We start from the raw sequence: 22,523 nt of genomic DNA on the forward strand, positions 1-22,523 counted from the left end.
GGCGGTGCTGGATCCCCCGCAGTGGCTATAGGCCTGAGCGGCGCTTGGCTGCGAGGGCCGCTTGAGGCTCCGCGGAGCTTTAATTATCTGTTGCTTTCTTGCTGCTTGTTCAGTATCACTAGAAATACTTTGCAGTTAACCAATGTACTGTTTACTGTATAATTACTTGACCTCCACGTGGCACTGCAGGCTCAGCAGATAGAGAACAACATCAGAACAATTAAGCTTGTGTACAAAAACAAGTCTCACTTTAACACAATCTGCGCACACTTGAGTGAAGTTGCACAAATGTAGCACAGTTACACTTTGATGCAATATAAAATTTTTTTAGATGTATTAGCACAGAGGGGTTTATGATAGATTCAGTTACTGGAAGGCAGCAATTCAAGCCCCTATCATTAGCCTGCCACTGCCGTGCATTACAGTTGATATGGAATGAGTTTATAGGACCGTTTCTCACCTTGTTGTGGAAGGAACTATTGTTTACAATGCTGCTTCAGATCATTGAAGTTTGCTGACATTCGCTTCTACTTATCTCTTTTAAGACCTAAGCACAGTTTCTACTACAACCCTTCTAATCGACCGATACTTGTTGAGTCTCCTGCTGACCGTTTTGTCATTAGCCTCAACATTAATCATGCTAGTTATCCTGAACAAGTTAAAATGCATCTCTTTTTTGTGAGAGTTTCAAATCTGATGTTTGCTTAGATGTCCACGCTTTGGAAGATTAGAATCTGTGTGACACATTTTTCACAATTAAACTGCTTTATGTTTGACTCAATGCTTGTGAGGGGCTCGAGTTCTGTAGCTGTAAAAAGCCCAAATCGCGGGTTTTCTGCCGTCAGGCTTTACATTTGATAGGGGGTGTTTGTGCTGATATGCTGCGTTTCCTCCAAACATAGTGCTGTACATTATGGTCAAACATCCCCTCTTTGTTTTTGTTTTCTTTTGAAAGGCATTACAAGAAGTCCTCATTGATCTGCAACCTTAGTTGTGCTTCAGGTATTTATTTTTAGAGATGAAAAATGAATTCCCAAAGCACCCTTTCAAACTATCTGTTGAAATCTGCTGTATATTTTTTTCCCCCTGATTCTTCTTCTCAGTTTTTTCAGAAAAAAAATTTGTGCTGTTGTTGAGCTGAATTATAGTTTGATAACTCGGCGATTGCTAAAAAATATTCACAGTATTGCATTTTGAGTTTTTTTTCTTGATGACCATTATGCGTGAAGAGCTTAAATTGCTTAGTGTGTCTGTGTAACTGTATCTGGCAGTAGTGGTGACCTGTGTGCTCTGTGCTTTTGTGAAACACAATCTAACGGTCTGACCTGCTGTCTGCTCCCGCAGAGCAACAGACTGACTGAGGAGAGGGATGAGGCGCAGAGGCAGCTCAAACATATCAAACGAGGTGAGTCCTACTTCCTTCCACCTCCTACGGCAGCTCCATCATTACAGAGACGCAACCAAAGCAAGCTGCGATTTGAAATAAGTAGTTCATGAAAAGAAGAGTTGGCTCATTTCAACTTATTAGAATTTTTTCTCTCTCTGTCTTTTATTAGAGAGAAATCTTTCAGCATCACATATTAGATACTGGTAGATTTGATTTATTTTACCACATTCTGTGACGCTTAAATATTTCTCTGTGAAGTCAAAGGTTGCCTGTGGGGAGAAGAAACAAGCTGGATTCATCACAAGGGTTCTGGATTTAATTGCTTTTTGGATGTGTTGATACAGACTTATAATTAGAGCTAAAATGTGGAACTACTGCGGATTATGTTTTGTCTTTTTGTGAATGTGAATGTTTTTGCATGATGCCACTGGAGATAATCACCAAAGAATACCCTTTATATTCCAGGAGTATAACATGTAATTTCTAGGATATAAAACTGGTAGTTCTTTTAAAAAACAACTCGAGGTTCTATAAAGAACCCAGAAAATTCCCTATTAAGTTCTGACATCTCATAGATGTAAGTTTCAGGAAAGCTGTAAAATCTGAAAGCTTTTCTAAATTGTACACTGAAAGGTCAGTGAATATACCATAGCAGGTCCAGAAATCATCCTGGATGTTCCGGTACAGTAACATGTAGGTTCAGGGAAAATAACTTTCAATTTCCAGAAACATAGCGAGCACATTCTTGGAAAGCAACTCTCAACCTACGGGGAAATAACTTGGAACTGCTGGAACCTCACTTTTCAGATACTAAAGATAATCTAAACTCCTACATTTCTTTTAAATGTTGAAGGCTCCTAACCTTTTAATGCATCCATTTAAAAAAAAAAAAAAACCCTGCAGATACACCATCCTGCTCTTCTTTCTCCTCTCTACCGTACCCTTCACACATTTCCGCCTCTGTTGGCATGACATCACTGACACCTTGTTCTCTTAATGGGTGTGTTTAAGGGGGGAAGAAAGGGCAGGACTTCTCCGTTTCTATGGTAACTGAGAGGTAACTTAGCCAACAGCAGCGGCGCATTTAAGTTCGCGGCGCATTTAAGTTCGCAGGAGTTTAACCTTTAAATCCAGACAGTCAAGAGCTGAAACACGGTGCTGCACTCCATCAGATATGACTATTTACAGAGGTAAGAGAGATTTTGATATTATCTCCTCTTAGCAAACTAAGAAATTAATTGGGTATTAATTGGGCTGCATTCATTGCAGAAGATAAAACAAGCTGATAGCCGGTGATAAAGATATGAACAGAATATTAAATTATAGAGACCAAAATTCAGGTTTTTAAAATTGGCTACAAAAATGCAAAGAGAAATCTTTAAATTTCTGCTCATTTGCATTTTCATGGCTCAATTCTCTCATATTAAAATGATAGAGGTCAGTTGTTCGGGTGAGTCCATTCACCCGGCTGCGGCTGAGTGAGACGTTACCTTTGAAAAGGTAACCGGAGAACCCAGCGGTCTCCATCTGGAGGTGAAGCTCAGTGTTTGGTTTCATCTGCTTCCATGAAACATCTCCTCTTAAACTGATCAGACGATTGGGTTACCCACTAAACCTGCCATATTTTCCTTCTATCATAAGAGCATTTTTGTTCTATAATGACTTTAATGCAATTTGGAGAAGCTGCTCGATAATCAGACTGAGAGAAGCATGGTGCATAAAAATGTATTGTCTGTCTATTAGATCTCACTTTAGTGGATTTATATTTCTTAATTAAAGCAAATTTAAAACAAAAATAAACACTGTCAAAGTTATGTTCCACCACCGTAGAAGTGCTTTAGAGATACCTTTGCTTAATAACTCTAATGCATACATTTTCACAGTTAAATGATTTTAAATAAGAAATTAACTGAATAATAAATGTTTTTTGTAGATCAACAAGAAAAATCTCCTTTAAGGTTGAGATAATTGCTGCAGCTAACCAAATAGCAAGATACTTTGGTTGAACAGAAACTTTTCAGGTGCATGTTACATGAATTTTCCTGATTGTCTAGTACTGTCTTATATCTTTTTGGAAGCCTTAATTTGTAGGATAACAAATAAATGTATGAATTCAAAAGAAATATAAGCAGTGTATGCAAATATGACCAGATGACACTATTCTTCAGGAAAGAATTTGATGAAAAGGTTCTGTGAAATTTAGTTTCTTAACTTCTTGCTGTGAGAGTAAAATGATTATTGAGCACTACAGTACATGTAGACGGACCAGAGTAGCTTTGTTCACTGGGGATGGTGTGGAGTTACAAACACACTAAGGATGCAACACACTAAGGATACAAACACACTTATTACTCTTTTTGACTGAATGCATGTGACTGTGAAAACCTGGAGAGGAGAGAAAAAAGTCTTGAGGTGTGACTGACATTCTCATTCCTCAATGTCAAAACTTCGTCAGCAGCTGCAGAACTGGGTCTAGTATTCTCAGTGTAGTCAGCAGAAATGCTGATCCCCCTCTTCATTGCGAGTCTCGTCACTCTGTGCGCTCAGTCTCTCATTCATTCACTCATTTATTCATTCACTGCCCTGCCCCCAGAGGGAACAGCGCTTGCTCTTGTCATGTTATTCTCATGAATTATTGAAACCTTCTGACATGAATTATTGAGCAGCAGGATATGTGGAAGGATTAGTGTTAGCTTGGGAGGGTGTTGTCACTCCTCCCCGACCTCTCTACCTGACACTTTAACTCTGATGGCCTTTTTAAATAGTTTTAATAAGAACTGGCCACCAGTCAGCTTGTTTAAAACTTAAATGTGAGACTGGATGAGTTTAACACTGATGATGTAGGTAATAAACTAAAAAAGCATGTCATGCTGGACAGGAAGCTTCTTGTCAGCAGTGACCGGCTTCTCTGTCTCTGCTGGCGAAAAGCATCCCACAGCATGATTCTGCCTCAAACATGGTTCACCTTGGATCTTTCCACGTACATGCACTCCAAAAGTCCCACTAACTCACTTTTTTAAAAAAAATTAAGCATTTTTTATATAGACGTTGTTTAGAATATCCAAGTTTGTAAATTGGATGTAAAGGGAAACCATCTCTTTTGTTCATCGAACTTTAAAATATTTCTTAATGAAGCTTAATATCAGAATCAGCTTTATTAGCCAAATTTGGGTGGATAAACAAAGAAATTGACTCCAGTTTTACATTAGTGTGCAAACAAAAGTCTAAAAAGATAAACTTCATGGGAAATAAAATAAAAGAATGAAAGGAATAACATATTTGCGTATGTACAAACAGTTTTATACAGAAAAGGAAAAATGACAGGTAGTTTGTGGTAGCGCAGCTTTATTATCTAGTTTCACAGCAGAGTAGCCGTCTACTCATGCGGTAATGTGCTCATTGTGTTCATTAGAGAGACATCCTGGGGGAAGAAACATGTCTCTGTGGTGGCTGTTTCTAGCAAACACGCTGTAAAGGTAAAAGTTTAAATAGTGTCTAGGATGTGCGGGGTCAACAGAGACGTTAGCTGACCCTTTCTTAATCCTATAACAGTGCAAGTCGCGGGTGGAGGTAAGGTCAGCCTTAATAATAATATTTTCCTGTGTTAAGTGAAAATGAAATGGTGTAGTTTTAAGTTGAGGAGAAATTTTTGTTTGTTTTTCTGGGCTGACTTCTTAAGATAAGCTTTTGAATCAATATGTACTTAAATTTTCACGTTATGCTTAAAATGCATTTTAGTTTAGGCTTGATCAAATACCCCTCTGAATTATTTATTTTAGTTTTGACTGAGGCTTATGGCCAAACTTAAACAGGTCATTTTGTGACTCTTTCAACAATGCTTTTTATTTTCTTGCGGCTCTCCTGTAAAGGTCAGATTTGAATGTTGCTCTTTTGTGTCTGTCTTTTGTGTATAACATAATGTAGACAGGCGTAGAAGTAAAAACAGGAGTCAGAAAAAATATATAAAAAATGTGTATACAATCTAAACTACTATCCTCGCACAATATGCTTTGGCCTAATATGGATCAAAACATGAAATACTCTGAGCTGAAGAGCTGCTGCGGACGATGAACAAAGCAATAAAAATTTCTCCACACTTGTAGGAGCTTGCGTATCATTACAAACAAATAAATTGTTTTTTATTCTAAAAAGAAATGTGAAAAGTTAATTTAATTGTTGTTTTAACCTTCATATTGTTTCCTATTAAGCAGAGGTGAGAACAAAAATTGCACTCATATAAGAGTAGCACTACTTCAAAATATTTTCTCAATTAAAACTAAAATGTAAGAAATAAGAATAAGTTAATAGCAAAAATGAATAAAAGCATACCTTAGTGAGTTATAACTGCTGATGTAATATTTAAAAATGATGTAATCAGACTGACAAAAATATGAAGTTATGAGGAAAATTCAGGTACTTTAAAGGCTAAACTAATACAAATAAATAACATAATGACCAAAAACTGATTCAAGCAGGAGAAACATGTTTTTAAACATTTTTTCAATGAAAAAAAAAATGAAATTCTTGTGCATACTTACAGCAGACAATGTTTACATGTTAAACATGTTTAACATGTAAATGTAACTAGTTACTACACGTCTCTTCTTACAGCCTACTGTACGTTTTGTGGAAATTGACTGTTGTCCTAAGTAGAAGATCTTCTCTTCATCTGTGCCTTTCTGTGACGTGTTCAACCCACACGCCTACAGCAGAGTGGAATTACAGTGCGTCTGAACGAATATGAACAAATATGCCGAAGGTTTAAATAAGTTCAGCCCCAGCTAGACCCACCCTGAAGCATTAAACTTTGAATGAGGCATTAAAGACTGACCCAATAGCCTTGCCTGATCTCATTCCCTTCCTCACTGTCCTTAGAAGAACTCTGGCTCAGACATTCCCTTTAATATTATTAAAACTTAATGTGTGTGGCTTATTATCTCTTTCCTTGTTGTTTTTGTTTTGTTTTGTTTTTTGTTGGTTGGGGGAGGGGAGGCTCGGTTCTAATTGTTCTGATTATTTTACTTGTTCAGTGAATTATACAAATAGAAAAGTTAAACTTTAATCCATCTCCTAAGATCCGAGCAACCAGTGTTTTAAAATAAAAGGGGCTGATTTGATCCCTACCTAATTTCTGTGCAGCTTGAAATGAAAGCATCTGTCTGTGCTTTGGGTATGGGATCAATATAAAGCCTGCCGCCGCTGCTGTGCGTCTGCAGCTGCAGAGTGGCATCCTACAGAGAGCCTGCTCCATAAAATCATCTCACTGCTTGCAATCACATTAAAACCAGCGGTCCCTCTCCTGTATGTTCATTTTGCCCCCAGGCTACATCATCTGGTGGAAGAGCATTAAGTCATGTTCACCTGAGTAGCATGTGCGATCCAGTCAGAGGGAAGCATAATGGGCTCGGGCCTCGGGCCTTCACTGACACAGATCCAGGTTTATTGTGGCTTTAGTCCCATTGGCTTTTTTAATTATTGCTCAGCATGAGAGCAAACCAGGATGTCCAAGCAATGAAATCCCATAACTGACATGTCCTGATGCTGCTGCTGCTGCTGCTGCTGCGTCTGTATTCTCTGAAACGAAATAAATCCTGGGTTTTTAAATATGACAGACTGATGTTGCTCTTTGTCAGCTCTAGCTCTGGATTTTTCCAAGCGCATTACAGAGGGACTTTATTTGAGAATAGAAACATCTCTGACATTTTTTCAAGGCGTTTTGCGTTTTATACCGTCAAGCACTGAAAAGGCAACATCACCTTTCATGTAAACAAAGTGAGTTTGTGGTTGAAAAGTTAAAGGTTAAAAGAAGTCCACAAAATGACATCTGCTGTGCTGTAAATGCTCAGGCTATATTTAAACCTTTGGTCAAAAGCATCACATTTTTCTTGGGTGAATAAAGACAAACACTGATCTTGTCTTTATTCACCCACTGAGATTCCTAAAAACCTCCAAATTGAGACATTCAGTTGAATTATTGATCAGATACCTGAATAATCACAAATGACTTGATGTGGCGAAGCAAAAGAAGTCAGATCTTGTTCTCTCAGTCGTTATTCATATCTCATAGTCATAGGTAAACCCTGAAATTTAGATGGATGAGTAAATCTACTGCTTCACCACAACAGACAAGAGCAACACCCTCATTACTGAAAAGTGTTAAATATATCCACCTCCAGCACTATCCTGACGTCACACAGGAACAAGACACCAAAATACTTCATCTCCTTTGTCTGAGGCAGAGATTTATCCCCGACCCAAAGGAAACATACAACCTTTTTGCGGTACCATCCTCCCTGAACAAAAGAAGCGGACTCTCAAATCTAATCAGAAGTGGTCGCCAACGCTCATTGTTTAAAGAAGCCAGCATTCTCTGTAAAATGCCAAACTTTTCACCGAACAGCCCATAAAGAAGAAGCCCGCCCCTCCAACACTACCCTTTAATTTCTGCCCTGATAAAAAAAATAGTCAGAAACCAGTTACTATTTAGAAAACAATTCTTAATTTATGGATTAGTTTTGATACCATGTTTTTCTCAGTTACATATCTGTGCACAGAGGAACTGTGATACTAATCTGTACATAAAAGCCCAGTTTCTACAATAACATGACAGTGTATAATAACAGACTCTTTGAGGGTGGACTGATCATAGTATTTCAGCCGGAAGATCATTTTGTTGTCTGTTTGAAACCTGACGGTGCGTTCAGTAGGCAGGAGGGCTTCACTTACAGCCTGCTAACAACCAGTGAGGAAGACGGAGGACCAGCAGCCGGTCATTACTGGCTGGGCTGATGTCAGTGACACTCAGAGCCGATGATCACAAGTGTTACTCACGGCTTAATCATGGTGAATGTTGAAATTCAGTTTAAAGGTTAAAAACACAGGTCAGTTTTTCTATACTAATGGTGACTAGCCTTCAGATCTTACAGAGTAAGAAAGTGGGAATGAGTCATTGTGTCAATTATTAGAAGACTAAACTTGGAGAAACTATGCAATTCCTGTCAGATAAATGTTACAACCCAGATACGACATGGTATGTCATCACATCAGATTCATTTGTTCTTCATTTTGTTTTCCAATTGTATCTATTTTATCTCCATAAAGTCAATTTATGTACATTTTAACAGCTGATCCCTTCTCTTAAAGTACACTTAAAACTTATCTCACCCTGTTTGTTTTCTTATCTTCACAGTTTTTAGTTTATTACAAACACATACAAAATCACAACAAAGAGTTTGGCACATATGGCCATTTTGCAGCTGACTTTAACCAATACATACAAGATCCATTTGTCACGTTCATTTATACAATTTTTAAGTTATTTTCTATACTCTGCTCTACAAGAAAATGTTGTTTTGCAAACCCGTACATGATACCTTCCAGTGGGGGGTTGCTCACAGTTCTTTTGGTCGGATCGGGGGAATACAATGCAATACGTTGCAGAAGTAGACACAAACCAACAGGAAAAAGAAACACTTTCAATCAAATCATAGGTAACTGTGAACATATTTGTGAAATTTGAGTATTTTATTATTATTAATGATTACAGTTCATGACTATACCTAACTAGCAAGAAAAACCAACAGCTAAGCTATGGTTAGGTCCAGACTTAACCATAAAGTATAGAGGGGCAGACCATAAAGAAATGTTGGTGTGATATGGTGAACTGATCTGGAGTTTTGGGGAAATTGTGCTGTGACTTATTATTTCCAAAAAAGCAATGGGAATAAGCTTGGAAAATTTCTGGCATATGAAGTAACGGGGTTTAAGGAAATCCAGTCCTATGTCAAACTTCATAACTCAGATGAATTTTACAGTAGAAACATCCTCAAAATTTTAAATCAAGACTGTCTTTAACCTGTAATACCACTTGATGTTTCTTCTTTTCACAGCTGAATAATCTTTTGTTTTTCATTCAGTCAGTGTGTTTTCCTGCAGCTGATCCCTTTAAAAGATTTTCATCCCATCAAATGAAACTGGTTTCATTTCCTCAAAGTCTTGTCCTTCTCTTTTGCTACTCCCATTTCCTGCTTCTAGTTGATTCATACAGCACTTAAATCTCGACTAAAGGATTTTCACGACTAAAAGACTAATTCAGAAATGTATCTTGATTACATTAAGATTTATAATTGGATTATAAACACATTATAAACACATTTGATCTTCAGCCTCTGCCTGTTTGACTCCACATAAAGCTAAAGGCATACTGGTTGTGAAGTGGAAAAGCTACAATTTGTCAGAAGTGACGGCCTTTCCTTTTATCTTATCAAACACTTTTGCTCTTTGGGTGCTTTCACAACCATTGTCACCATGAATCACGTGACTGAAACATTTTGGGGAGGCAGATAACAAGTCATGGATGACAAAGATCTAGATGATCCACAGATTGGTGGGTGGGTCACAGGATTTCAGCAACTCTGAAAGTGTACCGACCAACAAAGGTTTCTAATACAGAAACTCCCCATCAGTCAGTCAGGAGTGAAGAACTTTCTCAAACCCACTGGAGAGCTATGAAAAGAGAAATCCACATGCTTTCTGTTTGAAGAGTTACCAGTTAGTGATGGATCCCAATGCCGTGGTCATAAAGGAAGATAAAGGTACGTTGATCCAAAGCTCAGGATTTTAGAAAGATTTAGATTAAAACAGCCTCTTTACTAACTGGAATAGTTATTCAGTGACTGCTGTAGTTTTAACCTGGATTTCCTCCATATTTAGGTCATTCTAAAATAACTGAGGAGTAGCAAATCTCTGAAGATGAACTGGTTTTCAGCACCAAGTTGATAACCAATCTGTCCAGAAGGATCCTTACTTTTTGTTTTAGATCAATTTTCTGCTTCTTAAATGTAGCCTACAGAACTGTGTGCAATAATTACTTCTTTTCAAACTCACTACTCATTGGACCTACTTGCTTCTTGCTGCTGTATTTGCAATGAGGTTTTCATTAATCGTTTTCCAGAAATTGTTCTGATGCTTGATAACCTTTGCTGTTTTTTATATGTATATATGCATTTCTTGAAATCATAAAGTGTCTGTACATCTTGCCTGACTTTCTTAATCTGTAACGGCTTTGGGAAACTTAAAAAGTTGATTCGTTCATGAGTATGAGAACAGAAGTAGCAACAGACAACATGGCAATGTGTGACTGTCATATTGTGACAGTCTAAAGAGGTTTCAGTAGAAAGTTTTCTTCAGGACTCTATTGAGGAAATTTATCCTCATGGATCTTTGATGAGCTGATGTTAAAACCTGTTTGAAGCCTAAGAAAGGCATATGAATACAGATCTGTGAAATCAATAGCCTTTTAAGTCTTCTACAGATCAGAATGGGAATTCTGGGGATCATGTTTTTCACAATGAAACTCAACTTTTAGCTAAACTAAAGAGTTGGGAACAAATCTTTCATGTCAGTTTGCAGGTAACAAAGTTTCAAACATCCAATTCAAAACAAGTTCATTAAGTTTTCTGTTATGTTTCGACATTAGGCTTCTTTATGCCGGAACAAACATGGGTCAGACCAAGGAGGCTTAACAAATCATAAACATCCTGTGAAAATTGTCAGAACTAGACTGAAATTTATGTAAAAGCACCAAACCTCCCAATAATTCTTTGTATGATATTGTGGGATGCTTTGTGCTGCGGCAGTGGACACCTACATTAGAGAGTGTCTGTCTCTGTGTGTTTCTCACTAGTTTCTCAGATGGTGATTGAGGAGGTGGGCGTTCTGCAGACTCAGCTCGAGATTGAGAAGTCTTGTCGAGAGAATGCAGAGGCCCTGGCCACTAAGGTTTGTCTCACACCTTAACACTCAGTAATCAATGCAAGATAATCAGCATTGTCAGTTGGCGCAGGCCAGAGAATGGGGGCAAACAGATGAGTCAGGATGACTCTGCAGAGACGTTCTCATTATATCATCTTTGTGTTAATGTGAAAGCGACTGGATTTATTAAAGTGACGTAAAAAGTAAATGGTTGAACCAGAATGCTCCTGAATTTAGTTGCAGAACAGGCCTCTTACTGTTAATCCCTGTTATCCTTGATTTGCAGCTAAATTGTGAGAACAGAAAATTGAAGTACCTGAGCCTTTCGTCTCGGCCTTGTTTGGATGAACTGCTGCCAAGCATCTCTGACTGCATTGCGCTCGAAGCTGACGGAGACTCTGCAGATTCAGTGGGAAACAGTCCTGACACCTTCTCTCAGTGCCAGCAACAGGTTAAAGGTAACACCAAACTGCATATTTTTAGCCAAAATGGCCTGACATTGTGTGTCTCACCAAAGCCTCGCGTCCTTGATATGTTCATTTTCATAATATCACATTCTCCAGACTCCTTTATCTTTCTGTTTGCCTTTAGTTTAATTCACCTTATGAAGTGACGATTTTATTTATTATGAGGAAAAGCCTATCTAAATGAACTTGGGTCTATTTGAAAAAGTAATCACTCCAAGAGCACATCATTCACTCATCCAGAAAGTCATAAAGTAAAACAATCCTGCAAAGATACTGGATCAAAATATCTCCACAGTGACATAAAAACTCACTGTCACTCATTACCAGTTTAGGGGGGTAATTTCGTTTAATAAATAAATAACACATTTTGAAAACTGCAAAACGTTGTTCCTGCAGAGTTGAGAGAGACGGTAAACGGTTTACTGGAGGAGAAGAAAGGTTTTGTCTGTCAGATTCACGAACAGCAGAGACAGATCGAAGAGTTGACCACACAGGTGAGAACAGATCTATACACACGCCCTCCTCTTATGAAATGTTTTGACTCCTCACTTCTTCTTTAAGTGATGCTGAGTTCATGGCGTTTTCGTTTTCTCTCACCAGTCTGAGAAAAGTCAAGAGGAGATGAAACAGCTTCGTGAAACAGTTGAGCAACAAAGCAAAACAATCAAGAGATTTAACAGAGGTAAGTCACAGTCGAAGGAACTTATGAGTTTACAAGCAACTTAATTAGATAATAGATCATAAATAACCTAAATACACCATGAGCAGACTAGTTTTAGGCAACTATACACTTTTCAGCTCTTATGTCTTGAGACAGATCACAAATTTACGACACAAAACTTCAACTAAAAAAAAAAACTATTTCCCATATTTTGAGAACATTCATGATGAAGAGTGAAGACAGTATGAGCAGTTAGTAAGTTAGTAGCATGTTAAATTTGACATTAATGCTATGTTTGTGGTTTAACCTCATATACTCTGTGTGTTTCTACAGTCTCTATGATGGCAGCTCAGGAGTATGAAGGAATGAAGGAGCAGCTTGATTTGGAGCAGGACCTCAGAGTCAAAGCTGAGACATATGCACACGAGGTAAAGAAGGGGGTTACAGAAACACTGGATTAAAACTGTAGGAAATAATATTCAAACTGTTCTTAGACATTTAGCAGAAGTGGTGGAAACGCAGTAGCTGCAGCTATTCCCTCAGTCTACTGTAATTCATAATTTTTGAGACCAACCTAATAATTGCTTGTATAATCTGAGTGATGAGTTGCCAAATGTTGCAGCTGTGATCCGAATTGCCATGTTGGAATTTGATGTGTGATAATAACCTGAGAAAGGCCCTATATCTGGTGTTTCATACAAACTTTGAACATAGTTGATAAATGAAAATGATGGCAAAAGGGCTAATGCACGTTTCCTCTTTTCTTTCTAGTAATTGCCTTTTTTCTCTGTCTCTGCTGCCTCCTGTTTTTTTTTTTTGGGGGGGGGGGGTTTCAGATGCTTGTTAAGCAGAAGGAGGCCAATAGGCAGAGCATGCTGCTGCTGCAGAGTGCTGAACCCAGCATTCAGCTGCTGAAAGCTCTGGAAGACGTCGCTGCTATCACTAAAACCCTGGAGGAGGAGCGTCTGCAGCATCAGCAGAAGGTAAATCCAGAAGCCTCTTTATTTCCTGCTGCCTTACTCTTAATGTCAGGAGAGGGTAGGATTTGTCGATCTTTATGACGTGTTTGCCGCTGCAACGAGTGCAAACCTAAAGCTCTCAATGAATCAGGCAGATATTCACATTTCAAATGAAAATGACAAAAGTGTGTAAAATTTTCCTGCAGCAAAAGGGAGTTGTAGAAGAGCAGTAATAAGCCTTTTTCTTAAATCAGAAACACTACGTGCAACAGGTCATACAATGCAAGGTCGTTACTTGAACAACGCCAGCAGAACCACAGGCTGATGCCACGCTGCATATAGGTATAATAATTCATGTAAAGCAGCACTGAGTATTGAGGTCAAATATTGTAAAACACTCTGAGTTAAGTTACTGAAGTAAATAAAAATTTAAATGACATTTTAAGTTGTGGAAATGCACCTGAATCCATTTGACCTTTTATTTGTGCTTCAAATTCTGTTGAGAATTTGATTGACTCACTAAACACTAGATGAAAAGAAAATAGATTGCTCCATACAGTTTGTTTGATCTATGCAATGAAATCAGCCTTAGCTTTAGGACTAGCACCAATCTAAATAATCAGTGTTGCATGATGCTGAAAGCCTAAGGGCTAATAGCAGACCTCTTTAACCCGGCTCTACATCTGTCTGACTTTTCTATTTGTGTAGGTGCAGAGTCTGGAGGCCCAGCTTCAGGAAAGCTGTGTGAAGAAACAGCTGCAAGACCTACAGAGGCAGCTGGAGCTGCTGGAGGTGGAGAAGAAGGAGGTGGAGGGACGTCTGGAGCAGATAGAGAAGAAGAACGAGGACCTGGAGAAAAGAGGTGGGTGGAAGTGGAGATAATATCGTTTGTGGGCTAAAAAAAGAGCAGACAGAATAGTGCTGTAATTAAAATCTGCATAGCAACAGAAAATACTGTTTCCTGAAAATAACTCAAAAATTCCATCCATCCAAAATTGTTTTTCTAAAAAGGAAAATAATAAGAATTTACATGAAAGTTAAAGCTGTAATTTGAAATTATAAGATTATCAGATGTAAGGTCATGAATCTGTTGATAGAAGGCAAAATAAAGTGATGCAGTTGTGCATTTATGTAACAGTTGTTGATTTCACTGATGCTGACACACATTTTTGACCCCTGAGCTGCATGAGAAGCAGTTCAATGTTGCTGAGGTCACACAGGACCTAAACCACCAGCTGACTTTAGCTAATATTAAATATTACATAAGAATTCAAAAGTACAACCTTCTTTTAATGGGTTGCATGGCTTCCAGTGTTAATGTGTTCATTAATATTCTGCAGAAATTATCTCTAACCATCTCCTTGCCGTATCTGTGGTATTTATTAGCCGTCTGACAGTGATAGTGACTGAGGTTGTGGTTTGATCTGCCGTCTCCTCACAGTCCATGAGCTCCAGGAGGCCCAGAAAAAGACTACAGACAGCACCAGCCTCCCTCCCCCAGAACCTGGGGTGGCGCCGCCTCCCGCACCTCCTCCACAGCCGCCTCCACCCCCTCCTCCCCCGCCACCTCCTCCGCCACCTCCACCCCCCTCCAGATGCAACCCCCTCAGGTGAGACTTCTCAACAAACAGCAGATACTTAGAAGTATCACAGTGTGTGTGTGGGGGGGGTTGCGATGCAGCAGCACATCTTATTTTCTGCGTTTAAACTTTAAACATAAAAAAACTGACAGAAAATATTCACAAGCAGGTCAGATAACAAGTGAACAGAAAATCTAATGAGATTTTCTGTTTCTTAGTTCTCTGATTGCCATCATGAGGAAGTCATCCAAAGGCTCCAAAGCAAAAGTGGAGCCAACTCCAGGTGAGAATTGATTTATAGTTTCCATTCACCAGCCAGTCAGCCAGCACCTTATTCCTTTGCTTCATGATCCAGTCTAGTGACAGATCACTTATTTAATCAGCTTTTATTTTGGAATTGTTACTGTTTCTGTAGTGACATGTAATCGTCCCTATGGGTTTTCAATTTGCACATTTGGGTTTTCCGTCTGTGTTTCCCAATTACTCCTGTCTGGTTGTCATATAAATAAGTCATAATCTTCTCTCTCGGTGTCGGCAGCTGCTGAAGGCGTGGACGATGTCAAGGTGAAGGCGGTGAATGAGATGATGGAGCGAATCAAACATGGGGTCGTCCTGCGACCCGTCAAAAGTCAGGAGAGTAAGGTGAGAACAGCATCTATTTTCAAAAAAACTGGACTTGTATTTGATCTAAGGTCAAATAACTGAGGTCAGGACTCTGTGATGGCCCCTCCAGACACTAACTTTATTGTCAATAAGCCAGTAAAAATAAAATCATCTGATGACATGATGCAGCTCCTCTCCACACTTTCATTGCACACATTGTGCTACTAAGTCAGTAAACATGTGGCGCTCTGCTGTAGAGCTTGTACTGTAATGTAACTGACAGAGGGCATTTTACAGCACAGTTACCGCAGCAGGAGGCCGACAATCAGCTCAGAAATAGTCACACTGCAGAGAAAACTCAACCATACTGCATCCTGCAATCTATTGTGACAATTCATCTCAAGTTCTGTTTTTAGATGAAGATAATTTGAGCAAGTTTCTAAAATGTTTGACAAAAAAAAAATCTTATGAAGAAATCATGAGCTATTGCTTTGAAATTGCCCAGCTGCTGTCTGTAGACGGCATTGTGACACCCAGATAACGCTGCTGGCTGAGGAGGGTCAGTGGGTGGTCCTTCAAAACGGATTACATCACTGAACTAAAGCAGATACCTCCTCCCAGGGTGGTCTGGGATAAGAAGCGTCTCCAACCCTGCCAGGACACGATCAGATTGCTGGGGATGAATGTTAGCACCAGGTGTGAATGGGCTCTTTGTCTTCTGTCAATATGCCACTGTTGTCTCATATTGTGTGTGTGTTTTTTTTTTCGGGTGTTGCTTGTATTTTCCTGCTGTCGGAGCTTTTATTATGCTAATAAAGTCTCAAATCTCAAGCAGGGAAACCCAGATTGCTGTTTTTTTCCTCTTCTGTCCTGGTTCTCATCTTGTTATAAAGACCAGGATGTCTAATGATTCTCTTAGGACTCTGATTGTTCTCTGTCTCTTCTCTTTCCTTTCTGCTTTCATTTTTTTGTGCTGCAAAAGAGAATAGCAGTGAAAGTGAGTATATTGATGTTTGCATCAATCAGGACAGTCAGATCATTCCTACCTGCAGTCGCTCTAAACCCAGCAACCTAACTCTGCTTAAATTACATTAAAGTGGAACATTTTGCGGCATCTCAAAGCTTTTTAATCATTAAAACACACGAAAAGTATTTTTCTCAGACATTGTTATCTTAAGATTATACTCTAATAATGTGAAAAGTAGGAAATCACAAACTTTTGGGGTTTTTTTCCCCTGCAGCCTCCACCCTGTGAGGAGAAGCAGCAGGAAAGCGCCATGGACGAACTAAAATGCATCCTGGTAAAAGACATATTATACCAAGTGTTCAAGATTTGGTTTCAGATTTGAATATTTTATTTCTTTTTTAGTTTCTGTAGAGTTTATGTTCACTTTAGTTTGACCAACGAGTTAGAGAGACATAAATGGTAGATGTACTTTCATCCGAGTGAATACGCTGTCCGTTAATGCTGTGACATTTCCGTTCTGCTCAAGGAGACGGTGAAGAGGAGTCCCAGCCGAGGCTCCCAAGAGTCTGGACCATCAGGACCATCAGGACCATCTGGACCGTCGGGACCATCTCCACCGGCGAAGAAGGACAGCGAGCTGGAGGTCATCCTGAGGCGCCGGCGCAACAAGGCTGGAGAGGCCGGATCAGGAGGTGAACCCATCCATCCAGCCAGAAGCCCAGCCTTATGCTTCATTCACACAGCAAGACATTATTAATCAGTGTCATAATTAATAATGTGGTCATTCACACTACTACCTAAATCCAACACCAGTCGAGCTTCTGTGAGCATTTTACGTCACCAAAGCGACTCACATGTACAGAAAAAGAACATAGACGTCACACTGCAACGCATTGTTTACAGAAATAATATTGTAGATTATTACTTCCGCAGTCTTTGGATCAATTTAAAGTGTGAGCCGACAGTATTGTCGCAATAACAAAACAAGATGAAGAAAACTAATAAAAAGAAAGCACAACTACTGGCGGAGGTCTTTTATGGAGCTCTGACTATAAGTTCTTCAGAGAAGTGTGTTTGGATGTATAGTCAGAGCCATGAGTGGTGGGATTGTGATGTGACGCACTTCAGCGACACAGACTTCTTTCATAAGTTCGTAATTTTTGTAATTATAATTTTCAACCATTGTATCTGGCTTTTTCTGGTGCAGAATTATGACATATGTTACATCAAAGTTGGATAAAAAGTGACATGGCAACTCAGACTTCAAACTCTTTAAAAATGACCGGATTCTTAACCGATTTAGTAAAAAAAATGGAAGTGGCACAGATTCAGGAGTTCACACTGCTGTGGTAAAGTTGCTGTGTGAATGTAACCTTAGATACCCATCATCTCCTGTTCAATAGTGAATAGCAACGACCCCATAGTTTCTGTCCTTTGGGCAGAAATACATCTGTGTTTTTGTTTCTCCTTTCCACCTCCAGATGAACGTGAGGGCCAGATGAGCCACGTCTCTTCTTTTGACAGCTTGAATGGCAGACGCACCAGCAGCGATTCGGGCAAAGATTCAGAGGGAGCGAGCGGCCAGAGCGCCCCCTCTGAGACGACAGGAATCATCCGGGTCAGTCCAGACAGAAGGGGCTCCGGGCCAGGGCCCGCGGTGGCCCCAAGGAAGCGCTCTGACCTGGAGAGGAGATCCTGCAGCTCTCTGTCTGAAAAGGAAATGTCAGAGTCTCCGGTCAGCAATGGCTGCATCAGCAGGTGAAGCATCCCAGCGTCTGTAATACGAGGAACAAATGATCAGTTTGTTTTTAATATGTAAAGCCTTGAGTTGTCACATGCTAACCGATCAGTTTTATTCAGCCACCAGCGTCGGTACTGGAACCAGTGAACTGTTGTTGGGGTTTGTCTTTAGCAACGATGCACATCTATGCTGTGTAGTTTTTTCTATTATTCTTGACACAGTCATTTAAGATCAGTCAGATTGGAGGATTAGCATCTGTGAACATCAATTTCTAATTCTTTCCACCAATTCTTAGTCTGATTTAGGTCTTGATTTGACTAGACCATTCGAAATAATAAGCTTTAAGATTAAAATTAAAGCGCACTTAAGCCTTAGATGTATGTTTTTGACTCCCAGTTGTGTCTTTGACAGCCTTCCAGATTTGCATTTAGCTTGTTCCATCCTCCCTTCATTTCTGAGCAGCTTTCCTGTCCCTGCTAGAGAAAAGCAGAACCCACAAGCATGATAATTCCTCTACCATGTTTAAAACTGCAAATTGGACTTGCTGTGTTTTTCTTTTTACCAGTGGCTTTCTTCTCGCCATAAGCACAAGGATGCTAGAGTGTTGTCTCAACTAAAGCTTATTCAGGAGAGTTGTGGATTGCTGCAGTTCTCCCATTGTTATCTCTTCTCTGACCTGTTTACTAATTAAGTGACTTCTAAAGGTATACTGCTTTTGTTTTAGGGGTGCAAGAGTAAGGTGGACTGCACCTTTATTTCAAGGGATATGAATACTTTTGAAAGTGGTTTTGGACACTAAATCAAATAATGGTGTCTCTTCTGTCTCTGCTCCACAGCACCGATGAGGAAAATCAGATAAAGTCGAATGGAGTTGACCACGAGGAGCCCAGCGACGGCGACCATGACGAGCACGTAAACGTTAGCGCTGACTCCGACTGCTGAGATGAACTCTAACGGGTTTCATTCTGCGATGTGAACAGAGAGAAGTCAGAGCGATGAAACACATTTGCCTTTTTACAATTATGGTATCAAATGCGCATTGAAAATGTTGTTTGTTATTTTTATTTTTTTTGTCATATTTACACTAACCACATACAAAAAATAGGCAACTAACCGCAGTAATAAAAACAAGCCACAGCTGGTCCAATCAGTTGTTTTAGCTACAAGATACTTCCAGAGTTTTCATAAATTGTTCTGAAATAGACATTCATAACAAAGTCCAGGTTAAAATGCTCAAGAAAGAAACCTCACTAACAAAGATTAATTCTTGATTTACCTGGAGTGAGTAAAAAGCAGAGGAATACTTGTTCAGCTGCTCATGCAGTCAGTGAAGGATTCTCGGCAGATGCTAACAATCTGGTTTTCTGAACCTGATTGATTTGATCCAGAGGAAGCTGCAGCCTTACGAACCAAAGTCATCTTCTACTATCTGCAAAAATCTCAATTGTAGCTTTTATTTTATCTCATTTTGATCAGAAGGATTGCACCATGTTGTTAGATTTTTCTCACCTCGTGTGCAGCGCGGTGCAGTTTAGCCACGTTCTGCAGCTCTGGTAGACATGACACCTGTAGTACTGGATTTCAGTGGATTAAAGTATCAATTAATCCTATTAATAATTTTATTTTTGCTTTTCCTGCCGCTACATATTTGTTTAAGGTTTAGCTACTTTTATACAATAAAAGTGTTTAATTCTTACTGTGGTTTAGGAATTTACTGGAGTTAAATTTTTAGGATGCTTAATATCAGCTTTATGTCCATATCCAACATACAGATAGATAAATTCCTACAAAGGCTGACTGATATAGATGCTGATAAAGATATACTTCCCTTCACAACTATTGGCACCCCTGACAAAGATATGTGAAAAGCCTTAAAATATATTCAGCTTTCATTTCAGGAGCATTATCTCATTCAGAAAAGTAAAGAAATTAAAATCTACTACATAATTTGAGTAAATTTATTCAGGGAGCGGAAAAAATTATCAGGCATATAAAAGAAACTTTTTTGGTGAAATCAGCAATTCCACATTTACTATGTAAAATGAGTATAACTCAATATTTTGTTTTTATAGTTTACTTTTTATATGATCTGGTTTTCCTAAAAAAGTTCATAAGTAATCGATACACTTTCGTTTCCTGAGATGTAAATATTTCCCTTGGCTACCCTTCAAGATGGAAAAGACAATAAAAACATGGCATTAAGTCTTCGTATGTTGGAAAATTCTTAGAATAAAATACTGAAGCTCCTATCCAAGCTGGCCTTTACCATCCCTAAGAGCAATAATTAAGAAGGATAGTCAGGGTTAGAGAACTGCAAAAAAAAGCAAGAATAATCATTGAGTGCTTTCTGCAAGCCAAGTAGTTGTTTGTGAGTGATGTCTTGGTTAAAAAAAGTTTTCAGAGTGATTTTTTCGGCACAAACACACCAGATGGAGTTGGTGTGGAACAAGGATGAACACGGGGGAAATCACCTCACACTGTTAAGTAAGCTTGAGAATCACAAGGTCTGTGATTTTGCGAGCCTGTTTCTCTTCTAACTTTTCTGCAAACATTGCAAAGCATCATTGGGTCTGTCCACACAATATAAAGTTTATGACCAAATCAGCACATAAATGGTTTGGCTGACAAATGACCAAACGTTTTTCCATGGTTATCTCTACCCCCAGAGCTAAATCCTATGAATCTGGGAGATCAAAGAAAGGGAAACCTGAGAGAGGACCCAAGACAATCTGGAGATCTTGTCTCTGGACCATTGAATGGTCAAAGATCACTCTCTCTTTATGCTACAAACTTCAGAAGATTCTTTGTTTTGCAAATATCAGAAGGGAATTGTACAACATATTAACAGGAGTGCCAATAATTGTGCTACTGGTGATTAAAATATATGCATATATATATTTCTTAATGTTTTGTTTTGTTTTGGGGTTTTTTTCCTGTACTGGCTAAAAGGTTTGTAGAGTTCTGTTTTATTTTAAGCAAACGTCAGCTTCTGACAGAAGCTTTGTAACACATAAGTCGAGATATTTGGGTAAATGTACATTTTTAATCAAGCTGCCTTCAGTTGTGTGACCCTTTAAGTGTGCACCCCCGACTGTTGTATCGATCCTGAAGTTCTTTTGTTAATCCGAACCTGTTCCAGGAATATGTTTTCACAACCAGGGTTCCTCTCTTCCACTTTCGCTGCTTCAGTTTCAGCTACAGCGTGTCGACTATCAGCCTGACAGGTGAGAGAAGTTTGTAAAGTGGAGACATAAAATTGAATTTGATTGACATACATCAGTAGGAGTAGATGTAGCACATTGAACAGGAACGTTCTCAGGATCCAAAGGACAGATCTTTACCAGGTCTAGGGAGTTGACGTTGAGGAAAACCAATGGAAAGCCATGTTTTCTGGTTAAATGTGGAGTAGAAGTGCTTTGGAGGAATGAGGTGCTTTTGTATTTTTCTCTACCTCTCCATTGACACCTGCCTCTACACTGAAACATTCTAAAAACATCCGTTTGTAGCATGAAAACTCGTGAGATGCTGTCGTAGTTCCTCCACTGGAGATCAGACGTCTTCCTGCTCTAAATCAGCACTGAGCCCTGTAATGCACATATTGTTATGCTTATTGTGCATTCCTTGACTTTTCTTTTCTACTGTACATTTACAGCTTTTTCTGAACAAGTTTATGCAAACTACGTGAGGCACCTTTGTATGACGCTATCACACACCTTGTCGTTCTTTCTTAACTCACAAACTCACATTTTAAAGTGCATCTTGTTCTGTTCGTTTGGTGTATTTTACTCATACAGAAGACCAGAACTGTATGGTTCTGTTGCATATACAGAGTTGGGTTTTCTGCGCAGTGAGGCCTTGCACAAAACTTCCGCATAGCAGAAAAATACAACCTGCAGCTGGGTAACATTTTGCATCCTCTAAATGACTGCATTTAAATACAAATGTGGCTACCTAAAGGGATTTCCAGAATGCGTTGAGTAGGTATTGTGTGCTATTGGAAATATAAATGGAGTGTTGAAGGTTTTTTAACTTCATGGATTTTCATTTTAGAATCACTTGAAATAAAATGCAATTTAAAGAAATGAGCTGTTTGTCTTTTTTTTCAAACAATTTTGGGAATTCCATCTTTTGGTCACTAGAGGACACTGTAGATTCACAGTGAATTCATCGGAAAGAACGTTTTACTGCAGCTAATTAACAATAAGATGATTAAAAGTCAGCTAATTGAACACTTTTTTCAACATGCGAAATTAAAGGTAATACAATTTTCACATTGTAACTTAAATTCGCCATGTACAGCTCTGGCAAAAATGAAGAGATCACTGCAATGAACTCCATTGAAAACTTCATGGTTATTCCACCAAATATTGATTTCTGAACTCTTCATGAGTTAAAACATTATTAC

General features: G+C 39.0%; 1 protein-coding gene across 6 annotated transcripts in view; it reads left to right on the top strand.

Moving 5' to 3' along the window:
* shtn3 (shootin 3) overlaps window positions 1-22,200 on the top strand; it is a 33,464-nt gene extending 11,264 nt beyond the window's left edge. The window contains exons 2-17 of one of the 6 annotated variants that reach the window (XM_008420476.2): window positions 1,345-1,405; window positions 11,073-11,167; window positions 11,427-11,598; window positions 12,004-12,101; window positions 12,208-12,289; window positions 12,602-12,696; window positions 13,105-13,251; window positions 13,936-14,089; window positions 14,669-14,837; window positions 15,026-15,090; window positions 15,346-15,449; window positions 16,393-16,407; window positions 16,652-16,711; window positions 16,907-17,069; window positions 17,859-18,135; window positions 18,955-22,200. In XM_008420476.2, coding sequence (XP_008418698.1) covers window positions 1,345-1,405; window positions 11,073-11,167; window positions 11,427-11,598; window positions 12,004-12,101; window positions 12,208-12,289; window positions 12,602-12,696; window positions 13,105-13,251; window positions 13,936-14,089; window positions 14,669-14,837; window positions 15,026-15,090; window positions 15,346-15,449; window positions 16,393-16,407; window positions 16,652-16,711; window positions 16,907-17,069; window positions 17,859-18,135; window positions 18,955-19,060 — 1,863 coding nt within the window. In that variant the 3' untranslated portion in view covers window positions 19,061-22,200. Of the gene's footprint in view, window positions 1-1,344; window positions 1,406-2,438; window positions 2,578-9,836; window positions 9,982-11,072; window positions 11,168-11,426; window positions 11,599-12,003; window positions 12,102-12,207; window positions 12,290-12,601; window positions 12,697-13,104; window positions 13,252-13,935; window positions 14,090-14,668; window positions 14,838-15,025; window positions 15,091-15,345; window positions 15,450-16,392; window positions 16,408-16,651; window positions 16,712-16,903; window positions 17,070-17,858; window positions 18,136-18,954 lie in introns of those variants that run through there. The other 5 variants (XM_008420475.2, XM_008420480.2, XM_008420479.2 and 2 more) reach the window with 5 other exon arrangements.
* The last annotated feature ends 323 nt before the right edge of the window (window positions 22,201-22,523 follow it).

This window comes from Poecilia reticulata, linkage group LG10 (genome assembly GCF_000633615.1).
Source record: "Poecilia reticulata strain Guanapo linkage group LG10, Guppy_female_1.0+MT, whole genome shotgun sequence".
Taxonomy (NCBI): Eukaryota; Metazoa; Chordata; class Actinopteri; order Cyprinodontiformes; family Poeciliidae; genus Poecilia; species Poecilia reticulata.